The sequence below is a fragment of the Scyliorhinus canicula genome, chromosome 16 (assembly GCF_902713615.1).
Source record: "Scyliorhinus canicula chromosome 16, sScyCan1.1, whole genome shotgun sequence".
Classification (NCBI taxonomy): Eukaryota; Metazoa; Chordata; class Chondrichthyes; order Carcharhiniformes; family Scyliorhinidae; genus Scyliorhinus; species Scyliorhinus canicula.
Window position 1 is genome coordinate 59956085 of NC_052161.1, and position 21224 is coordinate 59977308.

Here is a 21224-nt window from a genome sequence, read left to right on the forward strand (position 1 = left end):
ATTTTTTTTTAACTGTGGGTCAGACCACCGTGGGGGACACCCCTCCCCGGGGTCGGATCACCCGCGCAGTCCCCGAGGGCCGCTCCTGCCGACTTACCTGCCACATCTCGCCGAGTGGAACCATGCATAACCCACGCCGGCGGCATTGGCCAAATACGCTGGGGGCACCGCTGCCAACGGGTCTCAACCGGCGTGCCATGAATCCACCTCTGCCCGAAAAACGGTGACGGAGAATACGGCAGTCAGCGTCGGGGTGGAGGGGCTTGATTTGTGCTGCCCCCCAAGGATTCTCCGACCCGGCGGGGGTTCGGAGAATCCCGCCCCAGGAGTCCAAGGACCGATCCCACTGGAAACACCTGTAGATGTGGCTCTGGGATCGGGCTCATAGCTATACAAGGACCGACAGAACCCATACCCAATAACACAGAGTTTCTAAGGTTGACAATAATGGACTCTTTACCGAGTGATCGCCAAAGATTGCATAAACTCCATGCCCACTCTGTCCTTTATAGTTCCATTTTTTAGATGACATTTTCCAATTAAGGGACAATTTAGTACGGCCAATCCACTTCTCCTGCACATCTTTGTGTTGTGGGGGTGAGACACAAGCAGACATGGATTATAGTTTCTTTCATGAAATTAACATCCTCATGATAAACCAAAATTTAAAAAAAATCTTTCTTTCACTTTCTGTGACTCCAAACTCACTTTATACAGTAAAATACCTTTCAATGGAATTGACAGCCTTATGACAAACAACAGTTAAATAAAGTATGGGCGGGATTCTCCGACACCCCGCCAGTCGAAGAATTGCTGGCGCTCGCCGTGAAGCCCGCCCCCGCCGTCCTCCAAATTCTCCAGACCCCAAAAATCGGCCCGGCGTGAGTCCCGCCGCCCACCTCGGAGAATGGTGGGGTCCGGCGTGACTCAATGAAATTAAATGAAATGAAAATCGTTTATTGTCACAAGTAGGCTTCAATGAAGTTACTGTGAAAAGCCTGTAGTCGCCACATTCCGGCGCCTGTTCGGGGAGGCCGGTACGGGAATTGAGCCTGCGCTGCTGGCCTGCCTTGGTCTGCTTTAAAAGCCAGTGATTTAGCCCTGTGCTAAACCAGGCCCTATGGGCCCCGGGGCCACCCGAATTCTCTGGTCCGCGATGGGCCAAAGTCACGCCCGTTCTTTACCAGTCCCGCCAGCGTAAATTGGAGTAGGTCCCTTACCGGCGAGATCCTGGCATCACGGGCGGCCTCCAGAGTTTTTGGGGGGACACAGGGGGATATGGCACCGGAAGTGCCCCCACGGTGGCCTGGCCCTGCACTCGGGACCCACCTCTGGGGCGGCCCGAAGCCGGAGTGCTTTACGTTACTCCGTCCTGCCGGAACCTCCCGCCCCACAGGGAAGGGAAGAATCCCGCCCGAGATATTTTTTCACTTTATATGCGTATTAAACATATTGACAAAACATTCACCCACAGAAGAAAGGCTCTTCTTTGTCTCCTGCATCTGCTCGATGATTCTGGACCCAAACAAAAAGTGGAATTAAAAAGGTGTAAAACCTGACCTAACATCGGGGCAAGGTGGCCAATGGAACGCCATGTTCCGGTGCACCAACAGCCGCATGAATGGGCTCTTTGTAAATTGCACAGGAATGGTTATTTGCATCTCATTAACAGGCCTGACCTGGTATTCTACGGCCTCCCCCAGGCCCCCTCTGGTCTTCTATCTTTCCCTGCAGTTGTGGGTTGCCTTCTCCCGGTGGGAGGGGGGGGGGGGGGGGGGGGGGGAACAGATAATGCACAGTGTAAGACACTCGGGCGCTAGAGTTTATTTGGCAGTGGAGTGCTAATCGGGGCAGTAGAACATTAATGATCAATCGCGGCGTCAACACGGACTCTCACAAACTGAGAATCCAGCCCTATATATTTAGGGACGATGTCGCTGAAGTACAAACAGTCAATGAGGAAGCTGCCTCGGGTAGACCTATGGAGGACACTTGATGTAACAGTGCAGCAACAAGAAAATAAGTTATTTTAGGCGGTTCCCTGTCTACCACTGGATAGATAAGAATGGACTTGGTTTCTACCGTCCCATACAGCATGTGGGAGAAAGGTTTTGAAAATGCCTTGTGCGGATTTGGTTCTTGAGGGCCCTCAAAATGGTCCTGGAACTCCTGTCATTTCAGCTTCAGGTCCTGGCCAGAAATTCACTCTCCTCGCCCATAATGAATTTCTCTGTCACTTCCGGACCTCAAGGTAACTCCCACCCAGTCCTCTGTTTGCTGTCCTATGTACAACTCTCAGGGAAATACCCTTCTGTTGTCCACCCTCCAGTTCGACCCCTCCTTCATTTCGATGCCTCTTAAAACCTACCTGTTGAGAAAAGCAATTCCTCATCAGCCCTGGTAACTCCCTTTCAAATACTTTCAGGACTCACTCACCCTCCATGCACATGTCCATGAACCTGGACATCAGCTGATTAATTTTCCAAGCTGGTTCCACAATTCCTGCATCAACTGTATCCCCCATGGAGACTTGGATTTTAATTCATCCCAGTCTCTATAGCCTGGTTCCTAACACGCACCAAGTCCACTTCACCCAACACCCCTTTGCTCACTGAACTACATTGGTGTCCAGTCCCAAAACTCAATTTGAATTGTTTTCCTGTGGTCAGAAGCCAGAAACTAAAACAATGGGTTAAATTTGGCAGCTTCAGTTTCTATTCCAACATTATAGAATCAAAGAATCTGGAAATGATGACACGCTGAACAATGTTATCAATCAGCGGAATGTTGTCGGTGAAGGTTAAAAATAAATTCATGGCATTTTCCACCTGATCAGAATCTTAAGGTATGCATCATTGGAATTCATTCTCTAATTAACATAGTTTGAAGCTTTGATTCCACTGAAACCATGCATAACAAGCTCCTGAGTGGCAAGGACCTTGTTCACAATTGAACAGAGGGTCATTTGGGGATAGTAGTGAGAGCTGATCTCCCTTGGCCGAATCCACAGGGCCAACACTGGGAGGGGTGTGTGCGAGGGAGGAGATTGGAAAGATTAGCCCCAAGAGAGTGCACTGGATGTAGAGCTCTGAGAAAGGAGAGGAGGCTGTTGTGGATGCTGCTGAAAAAGTGACAATGATTAGTGTCCTGATAGACCCATTTGAAGTTGCAAATGGAGACCCAGAATGAAACTGTCAGTCAATCTAAGAAGGAGGCAACCATACAATGGTGTAGGGCAGTGGGAATGTCAAGGAGTGCTGAAGGGATGGGCGAGGCATTTGGGCAGATAGGCTGACCAAGAGGGAGAATTGAAAGTGGACATCAAATACAGAATCAGTGGTCAAGAGTGTTAAAGTGTAAAGATGAAGAAGGAGGGGAAAGAAATCTGAAATTGGTGAAGAGTGAATTACTGGGAAAGGACCACATAGTAGCTGAAGCTGAAACACCATCAGGACAGCCATGTAATTCAGGAGGGGTTAAAACAGGGCAAGGGAGATCCAATATTCCCTCAATCAGATCCTGAGAGGCATTCCTGCTCCTAGTCGCCCACAAGGAAATATATCATTATTGGTAAATTTAACTATGGTCTCTCATGACCCACAATGCAGTAGATAATCCGTCACTGCTGCCCCGCTCAAACATTCAGTTTAAAATGGAGAACTTGATGCTCAGCCCAGGAAAGGAAAGGAAATGCTCAGGCCCTGACTCCAAGTGAACTGCCTCCCTGTCTGCTTTATGTCAGGCTGTGTGAGTTTGGGCAGTGGGTCCGATTCCCGCGCACTCTTTGTCCTTCCGCCGCCCCGCTGTATCACTTCGCGGGGCGGCTGAGGGGCATCCCGGCCCGCGCATGCGCGGGTTTCGTGCAAATGTGCGATGACGCCATCCGCGCATGCGCGGGTTGGAGTCTTCCAATCCACGCATGCGCGGCTGACGTCATGTGACGCGTCAGCTGGCGCAAACTCTGGCAAGCGGGCTTAACGAAATTCGTTAAGCCCGCGATGCCGGAGTTCATGGCCGCGGCATACTAGCCCCGACCGGGGACCAGAATCGGTTCCCGGTCGGGGAGGGGGAGGCTGGCGTCAAACCCGCCCGGATTTGACGCCAGCCTTACGATTTTTCCCTGTCTGGGAGAATCGCGCCCCATTTATTTCCTGAATGTGAAACGAGAGCCTGAAGCTGGCAAGTGAAACTGAGCAAGTGACAATTTGATAGATTAAAGGGATTTGGGGAGCGATTCTCCGACCCCCACGCCGGGTTGGAGAATCGCGGGAGGGCTGGGCGAATCACGCCACGCTGCCCTGGCACCCCCCGCGATTCTCCCACCCCCCCAAAATGGCGTGTCGCCTTTTGCGACATGCCCCTCGGAGAATCGGCGCTGGCCGTTTCTAACGGCGACCGGCGGTTCTCCGGCCGGATGGGCCGAACAGCCTGCCGAACCCGACCGGTTCACGTCGGCGCCAACCACACCTGGTCGCTGCCGGCATGAACAGTGCGCGACCGCTGTGTGTGGGGCCTGTGAGGGGCGGAGGGAGGATCGAGCACCACGGGCGTGCCCACCGATCGTCGGGCCGGCGTCTCTAACAGACACACTCATTTCCCTCTGCCGCCCCTCAAGATCAAGCCACCATGTCTTGCGGGGCAGCGGAGGGGAAGACGGCAACCGCGCATGTGTGGGTTGGCGCCGGCCAACCTATGCATGCGCGGCTGACGTCACTTAGGCGCCGTCGGCTGCGTCATTCCCGGTACGCTGCTTTGATGCAAGCTTCAAGGCCTGGCACCCGAGATTCACGCGCCGCCATTCCTGGCCCCCTGGTGGGGGGGGGAGGTGGGGGGGAGAATAGGGGGCAAGGAGCGGCCTCCGATACCGGAGTGAAACATTCCGGGTTTCACTCTGGCGTCGGCTGTTTGTCTCCCTTTGGGAGAATTGTGCCCTTGGTGCCTGTTAGGACAAAGGCAGCAGGCCAATAGAACAGTACAGCACAGAACAAGCCCTTCGGCCCTCGATGTTGTGCCGAGCATTGTCCGAAAACAAGATGGAGATAATGAGGCGGGTGTTAGGTAAGGTCCTGGACTTAGAGTCGCATAATTTGATCATGGTCATTAACATGGTCATTGATCCAGAATTGGATCTGTCATTATCGAAGCAGGGAGGAGGCCGACTGTGGTAAAGGAATTGAAGGGCTTTATGGCACAAATGGGGGTACAGATCCATGGGGGTTTATACGGCTGAGGGCGAAGGAGTTTTCTTTTTTTCCCACTTTCATAAGGTTTACTCTCGGATAAACTCAAATTAAGCTGATGCATGTAGAAATGGTGCAGCAGTTATCATGGGGGATGGTAATCTGGATGTCGATTGGTTTAGTCAGGTCGGCCAAGGCAGCCTTGAGGAGGAGTTTATAGAATGCATACGTGATAGTTTCCTCGAACAGTATGTAATGGAACCTACGAGGAATCAAGCGGTCCTAGATCTTGTCCTGTGTAATGAGACAGGATTGATTAATGAAATGAAAAATGAAATGAAAATTGCTTATTGTCACAAGTAGGCTTCAAATGACGTCACTGTAAAAAGCCCCTAGTTGCCACATTCCAGCGCCTGTTGAGGGAGGCTGGTACGGGAATTAAACCCGTGCTGCTGGCCTGCACTGGTCTGCTCTAAAAACCAGCTATTGATCCCTGTGCTATACCAGCCCCTCTTGATGATCTAATGGTTAGGGATGCTCTTGGAAGGAGCGATCCCAATGTCGTGGAATTTCAAAGACAGACGGCGGGTGAGAAAGTAAAATTAAACACCAGTGTTTTGTGCTTAAACAAAGGAGATTACAATGGGATGAGAAACGAGCTGGCTAAGGTAGCTGGGAGCAAAGATTTTATGGTGAAAATGTTGAGGAACAATGGAGAAACTTCCAAGCGATTTTTCACAGTGCTCAGCAAAAGTTTATACCAACAAAAGGAATGATGGTAGAAAGAGGGAAAATCGACCAGAGATATCTAAGGAAATAAGGGAGAGTATCAAATTGAAGGAAAAAGCATACAAAGTGGCAAAGATTAATGGGAGATTAGAGAATTGGGAGTATTTAGGGGGCAACAGAAATCGACGAAAAAAGCTATAAAGAAGAGTAAGATAGATTGTGAGAGTAAACTTGCTCAGAATATAAAAACAGACAGTAAAGGTTTCTACAAATATATGAAACAAAAAAGAGTGGCTAATGTAAATATTGGTTCTTTAGAGGATGAGAAGTGAAATTTAATAATGGGAGATGAGGAAATGGCTGAGGAACTGAACAGATTTTTTTGGGTCAGTCTTCCTAGTGGAAGTCACAAATAACATGCCAGTGACTGATGGAAATGAGGCTATGACAGGTGAGGACCTTGAGACGATTGTGATCACTGAGAAGATAGTGATGGGCAAGCTAATGGGGCTAAAGGTAGACAAGTCTCCTGGCCCTGATGGAATGCATCCCAGAGTGCTAAAAGAGATGGATAGGGAAATTGCAAATGCACTAGTGATAATTTACCAAAATTCAATCGACTCTGGGTTGTCCCGGCGTATTGGAAATCAGCAAACGTGACACCACTGGGCTAAATAGCTGGCTTTTAAAGCAGACCAAGGCAGGCCAGCAGCGCAGTTCATATCCCGGACCAGCCTCCCCGAACAGCCGCCGGAATGTGGCGACTAGGGGCTTTACACAGTAATGTCATTTGAAGCCTACTTGTGACAATAAGCGATTTTCAATTCACTTCACTGTTTAAAAAAGGAGGTAGGCAGAAAGCGGGTAATTATAGGCCAGTTAGCTTAACTTCAGTAGTAGTGAAGATGCTGGAATCTATCATCAAGGAAGAAATAGTGAGGCATCTGGATGGAAATTATCCCATTGGACAGATGCAGCAAGAGTTCATAAAGGGCAAGACGTGCTGAACTGATTTAGTAGAATTTTTTGAGGATATTACCAGTGTGGTAGACAATGGGGAGCCAATGGATGTGGTATATCTGGATTTCCAGAAAGATTTTGACAAGGTGCCACACAAAAGGTTGCTGTAACAGATAATGATGCATGGTGTTAAGAGTAATGTCGTTGCATAGATAGAGGATTGGTTAATTAATAGAAGTCAAAGAGTGGGGATTAATGGATGTTTTCTGGTTGGCAATTGGTATCCAGTGGTGTCCCTCAGGGATCAGTGTTGGGCCCACGATTGTTCACAATTTACATAGATGATTTGGAGTTGGGGACCAAGTGCAATATGTCCAAGTTTGCAGATGACACTAAGATGAGTGGTAAAGCAAAAAGTTCAGAGGATGCTTGAAGTCTGAAGATGAATTTGGATTGTTTAAATGAATGGGCTAGGGTCTGGCAGATGGAATATAATGTTGATAAATGTGAGGTTCTCTATTTTGGTAGGAATAACAGCAAAAGGGATTATTATTTAAATGATAAAAGATTAAAACATGCTGCTGTGCAGAGGCTCCTCAGTGTCGTAGTTCATGAGACGCAAAAAGTTGGTTTACAGGTGCAACAGGTGATTAAGAAGGCGAATGGAGTTTTGTCCTTCATTGCGAGAGGGATGGAGTTCGTCAAGGAAGGTTATGCTGCAACTGTATAAGGTGTTAGTGAGGACACACCTGGAGTATAGTGTTCAGTTTTGGTCTACTCACCTTCAAAAGGATGTACTGGCGCTGGAGGGTGTGCAGAGGAGATTCACTTGGTTAATTCCAGAGTTGAGGGGGTTGGATTACGAGGAGAGGTTGAATAGACTGGGACTATACTCGTAATTTAGAAGGATGGGGGGATCTTACAGAAACATATAATATTATGAAGGGAATAGATAGGATGAATGCGGGCAGGTTGTTTCCACTGGTGGGTGAAAGCAGAACTATCTTCTGTTGACTACAGCTCATCCTTTAACACTATCATTCATCCGAAACTCTTCTCCAAACTCTGTGGCCTTGGCCTCGGCTCTTCCTTCTATGACTGGATCCTGAGCTTTCTAATCCACAGGCCACAATCAGTAAGGATAGGCAACAACACTTCCTCCACGGTCATACTCAACACTGGTGCCCCATAAGGCTGTGTCCTCAGATCCCTACTATACTCCTTATACACCTATGACTGTGTGGCCAAATTCCCCTCCAACTTGATTTCCAAATTCCCCTCCAACAGGAATGAGATAGAGAATCTGGTGAACTGGTGCGACGACAATAATCTCTCTCTCAATGTCAACAAAACAAAGGAGATTGTCATCGACTTCAGGAAGCGTAGTGGAGAACATGGCCCTGTCTGAGAGCTTCATGTTTTTAGGTGTCCAGATCACCAACAACCTGTCCTGGTCCCCCCATGCTATAGTTAAGAAAGTCCGCCAACGACTCTCCTTTCTCAGAAGACTAAGGAAATTTGGCATGTCAGCTACGACTCTCACCAACTTCTACAGATGCACCATAGAAAGCATTCTTTCTGGTTGTATCACAGCTTGGTATGGATCCTGGTCTACCCAAGACCAGGAAACTACAAAAGGTCGTGAATGTAGCTCAATCCATCACACAAACCAGCCTCTGTCTACAATTCCCGCTGCTTCAGAAAGGCAGCCAGCATAATTAAGGACCCCATGCACCCCGGACACACTCTCTTCCACCTTCTTCCGTCAGGAAAAAGACACCAAAGTTTGAGGTCATGTACCAACCGACTCAAGAACAGCTTCTTCTCTACTGCAATTAGATGTTTGAATGGACCTACCTCGTATTAAGTTGATCTTTTCTCTACACCTTGCTATAACTGTAACATTATATTCTGCAGTCTCCCCTTCCTTCCCTATGTATAGTAAGCATTGTTTGTTTGCAAGAAACAAAACTTTTCACTGTATACTAATACATGTGACAATAATATATCAAATCAAATCAAATGATCTCATTTAATGGTGGAGCAGGCTCGAAGGGCCAGGTGGCTACTCCTCTCCTAGTTCTTATGTTCTTATGTTATTAATGGAGTGTGGAATACCTGAGGATGGTCAGGAAGGCATTAAATAGTCAAGTACAGAAGTAACAAAATCCTGGATGTGGGTTTTAACAGCAAATGCAGTGAGGCATCATGTAAGACGGTGATTGAGTGATGGAGCAGAAATGTGGTTAGAATCTAAGTTCACTGTCAAGTAGGACTCCGTGTTTGCGAATAGTCTGAATCAGTGATCAGAGAGTTAGTAACTGGGAAATGAAGTGCTTAGGTGTTTAAACTTTGGGCTGGATTCTCTGCCCCGCCACACCACTGTTCTGCCTCGACCCGCTAGCGGGATTCTCCGTTATGCTGGCCGGTCAATGGGGTTTCCCATTTTGGGGCAGCCCCACGCTATCGGGAAACCCCCTGGCGCCGACAAAATGGGAGAATCCCGCCGACAGAGAATCCCGCCGGCAGAGATTCCTGCCCAATGTCCACCCTCTTCTCAATAATTAGTCGGAGAACATTTCTGCTCATTCTGCGCTTAATGTCACACAAACTTTGTGACTAATTAGTGATAATGTCGGGGGCCGAGGGTGGTGGTGGCGAGAATGGACTTTCAAAGCATCAAAATGGAACCTGTCCCGACAATTTAGGATAATTTTTATGAGGGGCAGCATGAAATTGAGAAACCGGAGGGGACCAAGAATAGATTCTTGGAGAGACATCTGAGGTAACAGTGCAGCAACAGGAAGAGAAATCACTGCAGGAGATTGTCCACTACAAGTGGATAGTGAAGAATGGATCTGTCTGGTACAGCACCATTCAGCTGGACGATGGAAGAGAGGTGTTGGAGGAAGATAGACATCGAATCCCGACATTGCAGAAGGAGGCTATTCGGCCTTGCGAGTCTGTATCTGAATCCAATCCATTCCTCTGTCTCATCCTGATGTCATGTTGCCTTTCCATTTTGCTTCAGTTTTCTGTCCTGGAGAGGATTCTCCACAACGTCTCCACACCAGGCTCTTCCTTCACACAGAAATACCTTCAGCAGCGAAACCTTAATAAAGATTATTATTATTAATCCTTCTTTCGGGTAACTCTGGAAACCTCCCTCTGGGAAAACATTTGGTTACCTGCTATGATATCTCCATTTTCTGGACTCACTCATTCTCCAAACATGTGCCTGAACCTGGTTAATATTCCAAATGACCTGTATCAAGGTTATCCCCACCGGAATGTTTGAAATCTCTGCTCCAGTATCCTGACTCTCACCGAGTCCATGTTGTCCATCGCCTGTTTGCCATTCTACACAGGTTTCCATTTCCAAGAAGAAGCTGGAAGATCACTAACTTCCAAAGCACCAGAACCATTGGTGCTATGGATCAGAATTTCCTGCTCTGTAGGCCCTGACGTGGACATGAATAAGCCTCAATCAGTGAAGGGCATTCCATTTTGATGATGTTGATTTTCTGCATCTGATTAATTTACCTTTTGGTTTCCATTCGCTATATTCTGTTCAATTTCAATGGAACCGGAATCTGAATGGTATGAAGGATGTGGTTGGTGGATATGTATTTACGCGTGCGCGTTGGAAGATGTAATGAACTCCAATTGGCTTCATTGGTTGGCCAATTGGAGTATGAGCTCCCTCAATGATAGCTCATTGAGGGGGCCCATATAAGCACCTCTGTAGGCTTTGAGAGCCAGTCTTTCGTTGACTGGACTGCTAGCAGCACTGTTTGTAGCTGATCCTGTAATATCGTTATTGTAAATAAATATTGGTGTGGTGACGGAACTCCTGCCTCCCGTGGATTACGAAAGAACAATTAGACACATCAATTTCAGACAACAGAATTTAAAGCGACTGAGCAGCCTGTCTATTCACTTAGATCACCATGAGGTAAGAGAGATTTCCATGTGTCAATAGAGTGTACAGTACAGACAGTAGTAGCTCAGTGGTATCATTGCTGCCTCTGAATCATGGTGTTATGGGTTCATGTCACTCCAGAGACCTGAGCACAAACTCCAGGCCTATTCTCACTGCAGTGCTGAGGGAATGCTGCATTGTCTGAGATGAGGCATACAATGGAGACAATTTTGATTCGCCGTTCGGTTACGCTGGTGGAATTCTCTGTTCCTGCTGCAGTGAATGGAGGTTTGGCAGAGTGCCAAATTCTCACTCACAACAGAGAATCCTGCCCAATGTCGGCCTCCTCATTTGGACTTAAATCAACTGGTGGCAGCACATCAAAGAAACTGTTGGGTGGGATTTTCCAACCCTCTCCCTCCCCCACCACCCCCCACCACCGAGACCAGAAATTTCTGCCCAAGGTCAACAGACCTTTATATGGTCCGTCAAATTTTCCGTCACATCCGTGATGATTCCTGTGTTGGGCGGGAAACGAAAGTTTGCCATCCGGAGTGCTCATTGGATCCATCTCAAAGCTAAAATCAAGAAAAGAGATCATCTAGTCAGTGTGGGAGAAATGTGGTTCAGGTTGCGAGGTTGTGCAGTTAAGGAAGTTGGATGTTCCATTTATAAACAGCCTCAGACATGGAACTGAAGTCAGTTATTAAGGGATGTGTCTTCAGGTCCAGCAGAGGGCAGCAGAGCGGAGCCACTGATTGGCTGTTGTGGGGGGGAATTTGCATCAGTGCATTGCGGTCACTGTATCCAGAATTTATTTTGGGCAGCACGGTAGCATAGTGGTTAGCACAATTGCTTTACAGCTCCAGGGTCCCAGGTTCAATTCCGGCTTGGGTCACTGTCTGTGAGGAGTCTGCACATCCTCCCTGTGTGTGCGTGGGTTTCCTCCGGGTGCTCCGGTTTCCTCCCACAGTCCAAAGATGTGCAGGGTAGGTGGATTGGCCATGATGAATTGCCCTGAGTGTCCACAATTGCCCTTAGTGTTGGGTTGGGTTATGGGGATAGGGTGGAGGTGTTGACCTTGGGTAGGGTTCTGTTTCAGGAGCTGGTGCAGACTCGATGGTCCGAATGGCCTCCTTCTGCACTGTAAATTATATGATATTCTATGAAAAGATCATGATGGAAAATGGGACCTTGTCTTCATTGGAATTAAATGCGACACTTGACCACCCAACTCTATTATTCATCGAATTTTAACAGCAGCCAACACCGGAAAGTGCAGAGATTTAGCCTAAAACAGTGATTGGGCCGGCACTGCGCCTCTGACTGGAATATCTGGGCTGTTATTATTGTTATTCATTTGTGAATAAGGTACTGTTGTTAAAATACAAAGGGCAGGACTTAGCGACCAACCTGCCGTGTGGTTTTCTGTGGTGAAGGATTTACTGGTCCCACCGTTATCAATGGGATTTCCCGTTGACTGCACCGCTCATCGCCGGGATACCCGTGCGTCGTCGGTCAGACCGGAATATCCCGCTGGCATGAACAGCCGATAAATCCGGCCAAAATGTGTCACAGTCCCAAATCCCATGTTCCTTGTGGTATACATCTAATATTGTTTCAGGATGTTAACAATTACATCAAAAGGATAACCAGTCTTTATATAAAATATTTCACACTCTCATGGTATCCCAGAAAACTCCCAAACATAGCAAAGTGAAAATGATCGGATGATTTGTCGTGTTGAGGGGTGAATGTTGGCCAGGGCACTGGGAAATATCACAGCTTCTTCATTGAGTATTTCCACGGGATCCTTTCCATCCATCTGAATGGACAAATGGAGCCCTGCTTAAACACCTCAGCAAAACCTCAGCAACTCCCTCAGTACAGCACAGCAGGGTCGGCAATTATTGGTGTTGTCATGACCTCGTGAAAAAGTCATTTGCTTGAAGAAGTGTGTGTGTGTTGGAGTGCCCTTTTTTAAATTTGTGAATGAATCAGTTTAGAAATGGAGAATGTCTTGTTGAAAATCAACCTGGAAATCCTTCCAATACATACAGGGAGAGATTCCTGGTCAGCCTCGTGGAGCGGCTCCCCTCAAGCTATAAGCCTCTGGTGACAGACTCCGGTAAAAATCTCATTCTGAAAACAGACAAAAGTCAGCTTTGCGCATCATGAAGTGTGGGAAAGTGAAACAACAATACTTTTAAAATTACCAGCTGCAAATCTTTGTCTTAAACAAGAAAAAGATTAGTCCGTTACAAAATCACAGCTCATACATATATTTGTATGGACCAGATAGGACTGATAGAATTCATCTTGGCCAAGGGGTGATGGTGACACAGTGATAATGTCAGAACTTCAAGAGGCGGTCCAGACCCCCATAGGGGTTTGTGCTGGGGCGTCACCTTTTAACATTTATATCAATGACTGAGGCCTGTATTTAATGGCACTTAGTGCTGAAAATGATCTCCCATGAGTTTCCCTCCAGTACTGATTGTCCCACCAGCTGATTCACCAGACTCACGCCTGGGAGTTAGTGGCAGTGGCCATCAGATTGGGCAGCGTGACCAGGAGGACCGCCATACGGCTCTCTGGCATCAGTTCTGCCTGACTTCCAACAGGTCGGCAGCTGGCACCACGCACGCTCCCCACATCTGATCACATGCATGTACCCCAGCACTCCCTGGCACCCACCAGCACAACACTTCCATGTCCAGGTGCGTGTCCACATATGTCATTAGCCATTGACCCCCACCCCTATACACAAAGCCCACAGTCCACAATGTCATCCTCCTCCCTCTCTGTCCCTGTAGGAGAAGTTATCCCAAAATAGACAGGAAGGCCCGGATGGACGGCAGAGCTCCAGTCATCAGAGTCCTCAATCCTACAAGGTACGGGCTTGGAGTTCCACCAGCGCAGAGACACATATTGGTGGGCGACACTCGTGGCCAGATTCTGGGGAAAATCTGATGAGCACTGCACAGTGGCTCATGCACATCAGGAGGAGGGTGGGAGACAGCAGTCAGAGGTCTGCTGGATCTCAGGACTCAGCTGACTCAGCTGAGTCACAGTCAGACGCTGAACATCTTGGCTAAGTTCTCCTGGAGTTGATGCAGATAATGGGACACGGTCACGAAATTCGAGAGGAGAATGTCAGCGACACTCCAGTGAGTGCATAGCCAATTGGAGGAGGCAAGTGGCCACAGACGCAGGAGATGGCATCGGCAATGCGAGACTCCGAGCCAACATTGGTCGGGTGATGACCACAGGGGAAAGCCTCGAGCACGGCGTCAGCATCTTGGGTGGTTGTGTCCAAGGAATGGCTCAATCAATGACGAATTTGGCTGAGGGCCTTGCCATCATGTCCCAGAAGCTGAGGGACATGTGTCAGATGCAGCTGGATATTTCCAAGGCGCTCTGGAGCATGTCCCAGTTGCTGAAGAGTATCGCTGACAGCATCAACACCATGGTGCAGACAATGGGGAGGGGCCAGGTCCGGCAGAGCTAGATGACTCAGAGGCCTCTGGATCTCACTCCATCTGCCCCTCCACCCCATAGACACCCCCAGGACCCTATGGGCAATGCCCAAGTGCAGAGAGCCCTGTGGGCCTACACAAGTCGCTGCCACCGGATCTCATCCTCACCTGAATCCCCCCTTCTGACACTGGTGCATCTCAAGGTCAGTGGGCAGAACAGGGTTTCACTGGAAATGCCAGTGGCAGCAGTAATTCATCTGGCTCCAGGCCCACCAGAGGACATCCACCAAAGGCATCAAAGGCCACAGTACTGGTAGTCCCACCAGCTGATTCGGCAGACACGTGCCTGGTAGGTAATGACAGTGGCTGCCTCCACCTCTGATGTGCACCCTGAGGACTCACCGAGATCTAAAGCCCCTCGATGCAAACCCCGTACAGGTTATGGGTGTGAGTGTGCCGTCAGCTGGAAGACAGGAGTCAGACTTTGCATAAACCCAGGAGTACCAGAGCTTTCATCACAGTGGATTATCATCACTCCCCTGCCTTGTACATTGACCCAATGATAGTGCCGCTACAGGCCCATCACCCTGGAGCGATGTTACACAGACCCTGGGAGGGTGGAACAGGGTAGTTGGGATCGGGGGGGGTGCGTGACTGGGTCAGGGTTGGGGAGTTAGAGAGGAAGGAAGGGAATGGTTGGGGTGGCAGGAAACAGGGTGGGGTGGCCAATGGTGGGAGGGGTAGAATAGAGGGTTGTCAGGACGGGGGTGAGAGAGGAGGGGAAAGGAGGTGGAGCGGTCACTGGAGCGAGCGGGTGAATGAGGAGAGTTGGGGGGGGGGGATGTGGGATGGTCAGGGAATGGGATGGGAGAGGAAGGAGGGAAATGGGTGGGAAGGAATGGCCTGGGCTCGTCCTCCAGCACCTATTGGCCAGCCCTTCTTAATCCTCCTCAGATGAAGCCGCACGTCCTTCTTCCTGCTGAAATGAAAATGAAATGAAAATCGCTTATTGTCACGAGTAGGCTTCAATGAAGTTACTGTGAAAAGCCCCTAGTCGCCACATTCTGGCGCCTGTCCGGGGAGGCTGGTACGGGAATCGAACCATGCTGCTGGACTGCTTGGTCTGCTTTAAAAGCCAGCGATTTAGCCGAGTGAGCTAAACCAGCCCCTGCATGTTGTCCCCGCAGCTTTGCCAGGTTGTGGAGGGCACAGCAGACCACCACAAAGTGGGAGACCCTCTGGGGGTGGACTGCAGTGCCCCACCAGAACTGTCTGGGCATTGGAATGGCAGTTTGAGCAGTCCGTGCACCTTCAATGGCAGCATCTGTTATATTGTGTCTCCACCTCGATCTTCGACCTCTGCACTGTCATCTTGAGCCAGGGCCTCAGCAGATAGCCTTGTCCCCCAAGAGCCAAAACATCATCTTGGGGTGGTCCTCGAAGATGCCGGGGATCTCCAAGTGTCCCAGAATGTAGCTACAATGGACGCTCCCCAGGAAGCATGCAAACCCATGCATGGTCCTGAGGTGGTTGTTGCACATTAGTTGAACATTCAGGGAGTGGAAGCCCTTCCTGTTAATGAAGGGCACTCCCTGTTGCCCCGGTGAGCGCAAGACGACATGCGTGTCATTTATTACCCCTGGACCTGGGACATCCTGACGGTGGCGGAGAATCCTACTGCAGTGGCATCTTGGTGGGCTTGCTCCAGCTCTAAATTGTACACAAAGTATAAAAGCCCCTGAAAACATAGTACTCAAACAGGAAGGAATGATATTTTCACAACAGTTGTAACAGGTAGCTCAAAACACCCCATAGAATTAAACCCCCCACCCAAGTCCAACTTTCCAAACATTGAACCCACACAAAAACAAAGAAATGCAAACATGAACATGAATAGGGAACCCCAACAACTCCATAGCCACATGACTGTTTGTACCCAACATTCAAAAAAGCCTCAAGAATCTCAATCAACCTGTATTCAGCCCAAACATTTGATCAAAAGAATCCGCCTGCTCCGGCTCATCAAACAAAAAGTCCATCCCTTCAAAGGTACTCAAATTGGACCCCAGTTTTATACAGGGCACCTTTGGCCTTGTTGAATGCTTTTTGCCAGCTCCGCTCCCACATCCTGATAAAGCCTGATGATGTGACCTTCCTGTTCACAGTCACAATGTTCTTTTGCCCATCTCAGAAACTGTTCTTTTTCCTAGAAGCTGTGAAACTTCACAATTACTGCTCACGGTAGTTTGTTGGTCCGGGAATTGTGACCTCGATCAAGCTCATAAAGGGATGTGAGTTCACCCTCCCCCACAATCTTCCCAAAAATACTCGGTGAGAGTTAGGCCTTCCATCCCCTCTGGCAACCCCACAAGGTGAACATTTTGCCTCCTTGAATAATTCTCCCAATCATTCACTTTTACCTTCAGTGCTTCACTTACCTCAGCCGTCAGAGATATCTCCATTTGCAGAGAGTCAATCTGGTCGTTCTGCCTCGAAAGAGACACCTCCGTTCCTTGTATCACAGCACCATGCCCTTTTACCGTTTCGCTGGTCTTTTCCAACACCAACCGAATGGGACCCAGGGCCTCTTCCATTGAGTTGCGTTAAGTCTGAATTATACAGTGCGGGAGACCGATGGCAGAATTTTCCATTTGGGAGACTGTGGGCAGATTCTCTGTACGTTCTCCGGCCAGAGCTGAATTGCACCTGATTTGGAGCCCAAATGCTGCGGTCCTGTGGCTGGGTCTCCCTCGTCCCCACAATGCAATTCAGCCAGTCAGCTAGGTTTAAACCCCCTCAGACCTTTGATCTGTAAGTATTTCATAGAATCATTGAGGTCTACAGCACAGAAAAGGCTTTCAGTCCATTACTTCTGTGCTGGTCTGTGTGTTCCTAAAAATGTTGCTGGACTATTTGAATGATATTCAAATGAACCAGCAAGAGGACGGTGAATACAGAAGAAATATGTGCAGTGTTTGCATCACATGATCAAAATATTGGCCCCATTAGAGCCTTTCTGGCTGGAACATTTCAGAACGCGTGGGCACTAGAGAATCAGTTAAAAAGAAACTGTCTGGAAAGGGACACAAAACGTTGGTAAATCTGAACAGGGTGCAGAACCAAACAGGTCTGGAATTCACTGAATGAGTTTTGAGTGAATTAAAGCATGCACATTGTGAAACTATATAAACATGATACATTACACAAGTGGCATGTTATTCACTTGTAATTTCAATTTTGAAAGTTACCAGTTGAGGTCAGTCCTGGAATAAAATTAAATGTTACAAACTAATATGGTGCTACAGCATTGCTAAATATCCCTAATCTGTCACCAAGTGAGACAGCCTTAGAATTAATTCCAAGAATTAAAATTGCAAAATATACAAGGTATGATTTCTGGAAAAAGTTGGTTGTGAAAGATATTTTTTCTCTTGCAGTATCATACAGAAGAACTTGTTGAAAGTGAAGCTCAATCAGCTTCAATGCCACTTCACGTGGATTCCACAGAAAGATAACATTGATCTGGACGGGATGAAGCAAACATTACAAAATTCAGTGAAGTTTGATGAGAAATATCAAGCCACCTCTTACAACCAACTCGCTTTTGTAAACTGTCTGCAAGAAAACTGTGAGGAGGCGATTCAAAACTTAAAGGAAGCTGAAAGAATTCTGAGGGACAATCATGAAGATGAGTTTGATAAAAGAATCATCGTCACCTATGGAAACTATGCCTGGGTATATTTTCGCATGGGGAAACTGACAGAGGCTCAGTCCTACCTCGACAAACTGGAGAGGATCTGTCAACAATTTCCTGGTGCCTCTGGGTACACAGCAATGATACCTGAAGTATACGGGGAGAAGGGTTGGTCACTGCTGAGTTCTGCAGCTAAATGCTATGAAGAGGCAGTGGAATGTTTTCAAAGGGCCCTGGAGGAAGATACGGATAACGTTGAATGGAACTTTGGCTTTGCAACTGCCCTGATGCGTCTGGAAGAGCATTCTGGGAAGCCAGAGAATGGGAAATTCAGTGAATTAGTGATGCAGTTGAAACGTGTTCTGGAGCTTGATCCAGGTCACACTGTAGCCATGGTTCTGCTGGCTTTAAAACTGCAAGACCTCAATGAAAATGAGGAAGCACTCAGATTAGTTGAACAAGCATTGCAGAAGACCCCTGATCAACTATACATGATACGCTACGCAGCAAAATTTTACAGAAGAGCTGGAGAAGTGGGAAAAGCTTTGGAACTTTTGGAGAAAGGATTGAAAATTATCCCAAACTCTGCCTTCTTCCATCATCAAATAGGTCTGTGTTACAAAATCAAACTAATCCAGCTGATCAAATCTGACAGCAAAAGCAGTCGCAATCTTAAACTTCAACGAAAAGTTACATTGATTAATCAATGCAAGCACCATTTTGATGAAGCATTCAGGCTCAAGCCATCACTTATCATGGCAAAACTAGCATTTGCAGAAATCTGCACAATAGATAAAGACCATGACAAAGCAGAAGCCATCTACAAAAACTTATTGAATTTGGAATATATTACCTTGGAAAATAAGCAAGAAATATATCTTGAGGCTGGGAAATTTGAATTTTATCACAAAAAATCTGAATTAAATGCCAGCAAATGTTATCTGGAAGGATTTAAAATCAAACATGCTTCAAAGGCACGAGAAAGGTGTCGCTACTACTTGGAGAAGACAGCTGAGAACCGGCTTTGCGAGAACCGAAGAGATATCCAGGCTTTTTGCATTCGTGGGATCATACATATGGTGGATGGGCAGGAATGCTTTGAAAAGGTTTTGGAGATTGAACGTAGCAACGAAGAATAGTTATGCGCTCTCCCTAAATCAAGCTTTTCCACCTGGGATAACAATGAAATTCCGAGTGAACAGATTTGAAAGATATTCTTTGATATCTCAAGATGTTTGGTGGAGAATAATTTCATTTATTTTCTGTCGCAATTTCGTTCCAAATAGCATATATTATTTCCTTTTCCTTGGTCCTATCCCTGTGTGTGGAAAGAAACAAAGAAGATGATTTTGGGATCGGTGATTTATTGAGACAATTTGGACAGAGCACAATGATTGCTATGAATTTTAGGAGCTGATTCTATAATAATAAACATTACATGGGCCCGATTTTAACGCCAGATATATTTTGTTGGATGTGTAATGAGAGCATTTGGAAACTCACCCTTTTGCTGTAGAAATCAAATTCAAAAATGATTAAAACCAGAGTTTCAAGGGCTGCATTGCAGCACAGTGGTTAGCACTGTTACTTCACAGCGCCAGGGTCCCAAGTTCCATTCCCAGCATGGGTCACTGTCTGTGTGGAGACTGCTCCTTCTCCCCGTGTCTGCGTGGGTTTCCTCCGGGTGCTCCGGATTCCTCAGAAGGATGAGTTTGTTGGGTGAATTGGACATTCTGAATTTTCCCACAGTGTACCCGAACAGGCGCTGCAGTGTGGTGACTAGGGGATTTTCACATAAACTTCATAGCAGTGTGAACGTAAGCCTATTTGTGACACTAATAAAGATTATTATTATTATGCCAACAGTCCACTTCCTGAGGTGAGTTAAAGGAGATTCTGGGAGTGACTCATGCTGCGAAAAGGGAAAGTCCAGAGCAGAGAATCTCGAAACTTTCATCTGGCACCTGATGGGCACCACTGCCCAAAGGAAAATAAAACAATTCCCTCTTGACATCCTGATTCTCTCAGAGCTCCTTCAGCCTTTTGTAAATATTACAGCAGCTTCCCCCACTCAGGACAGAGTTGGCAGCGCAGTCCGTGACCAGTGATGTCACCAGAACCCAGTCCCAGTATGTTAATGAGGACTCACTCACTTTGGGTGAGCAGTTTAACCCAGTTTCACCAAGTGGGTACATGTAAAATCACCTCCATCAAATTCTAGTGGAGCCTAAATTACTGGCAGACAGATATAATTTGATGCCCAAATATAAATGATATACATGTGTTTTATAATGATCACTGTCTGTTCAGTGTATTTTAACAGCAATGTATATTAAATGATTGAGTGTGTAGCTGATGGTGTTTCTATGATAATAATGGTGTAATAACAATATCCAATCCAGCCACAGAGAGTATAATAAATCCATTCTGCCCCCCCTATCTTTCACTTGCTGCCTCTTCACAGAAACGTTCCCCATTGGGTGAAAGGCTTTCCATCTGTGACAGCGGAGAAAGGGCCAACAATCACTGCAGACTCTTCAGATAAATCAACAGCTTGATTCTGTTGCTGTGAGGATTTGCTGACAGACGATCAGACTCCCATCCAGAGCGTTCATTCAGATCTCAGCCTCTGTCACTGGGAGTCTCGCTGTCCTGTAACTTGTCAGCTTCACCAACTCTCCATCAAACCATCCGAGTCCCTCATTGGCCAACACAGAGCAGCCTGGACAATACCCAGGAAAGACCATTTCTATAGACTGTACCATCTCACTGAGGAGGAAAGCAGTAACTGGGGGAAGTCTAAAGGATATAAAATGGATGAATGTGGGTTAAAAAGAATAAAACCTCATGGCTGCTGATATTGATTTTCGTAACAGAGAGATCAATTGTAATTGTATAATCCAAGATTGAAGACCAATAAAATGAAACTGTGGCTAAGATTTGATTTGTATTATTGACCTGGGTGAATGGGGACAGTTAGTGCGGTACAGAGTATGACGTGGAAAAAAAATCTGGAAAAAATTTCTGGTATTTGATTATGTTCATAGTCAGTTGTCACCATTTCACAGATTCCATCCTGATCAACACACACCAACTTGTGCAAAAGATGCAAAGCCCCTTTTCTTAACGCTGTCACTCTCTCGGCTAAATAAAGACACTGCAGAGGGATGAAAGCTCAGAGGTTATAACATTCCAAATGATGCAATCTTTATCAATGCAGACACAGGTTTGAACAACAGAAGTTACACATAGAACATAGA

The 21224-nt window shown here is 47.2% G+C and overlaps 4 protein-coding genes across 4 annotated transcripts in view; 2 read left to right on the plus strand and 2 right to left on the minus strand.

The window, feature by feature from the left end:
• Positions 1-21224, minus strand: part of LOC119950988 (interferon-induced protein with tetratricopeptide repeats 5-like) — a 999792-nt gene that overhangs the window by 310554 nt on the left and 668014 nt on the right. The window lies entirely within an intron of this gene.
• LOC119950954 (interferon-induced protein with tetratricopeptide repeats 5-like) overlaps positions 1-21224 on the minus strand; it is a 169565-nt gene that overhangs the window by 120407 nt on the left and 27934 nt on the right. The window lies entirely within an intron of this gene.
• Positions 1-21224, plus strand: part of LOC119950956 (interferon-induced protein with tetratricopeptide repeats 5-like) — a 189296-nt gene that overhangs the window by 89118 nt on the left and 78954 nt on the right. The gene's annotated exons all lie outside the window — the stretch shown is intronic.
• LOC119950964 (interferon-induced protein with tetratricopeptide repeats 5-like) lies at positions 10518-19552 on the plus strand. The gene is made up of 2 exons (XM_038773994.1): positions 10518-10824; positions 17708-19552. Exons 1-2 carry the CDS (start codon positions 10820-10822, stop codon positions 19101-19103), a joined length of 1401 nt encoding a protein of 466 aa, XP_038629922.1. The 5' UTR covers positions 10518-10819; the 3' UTR covers positions 19104-19552.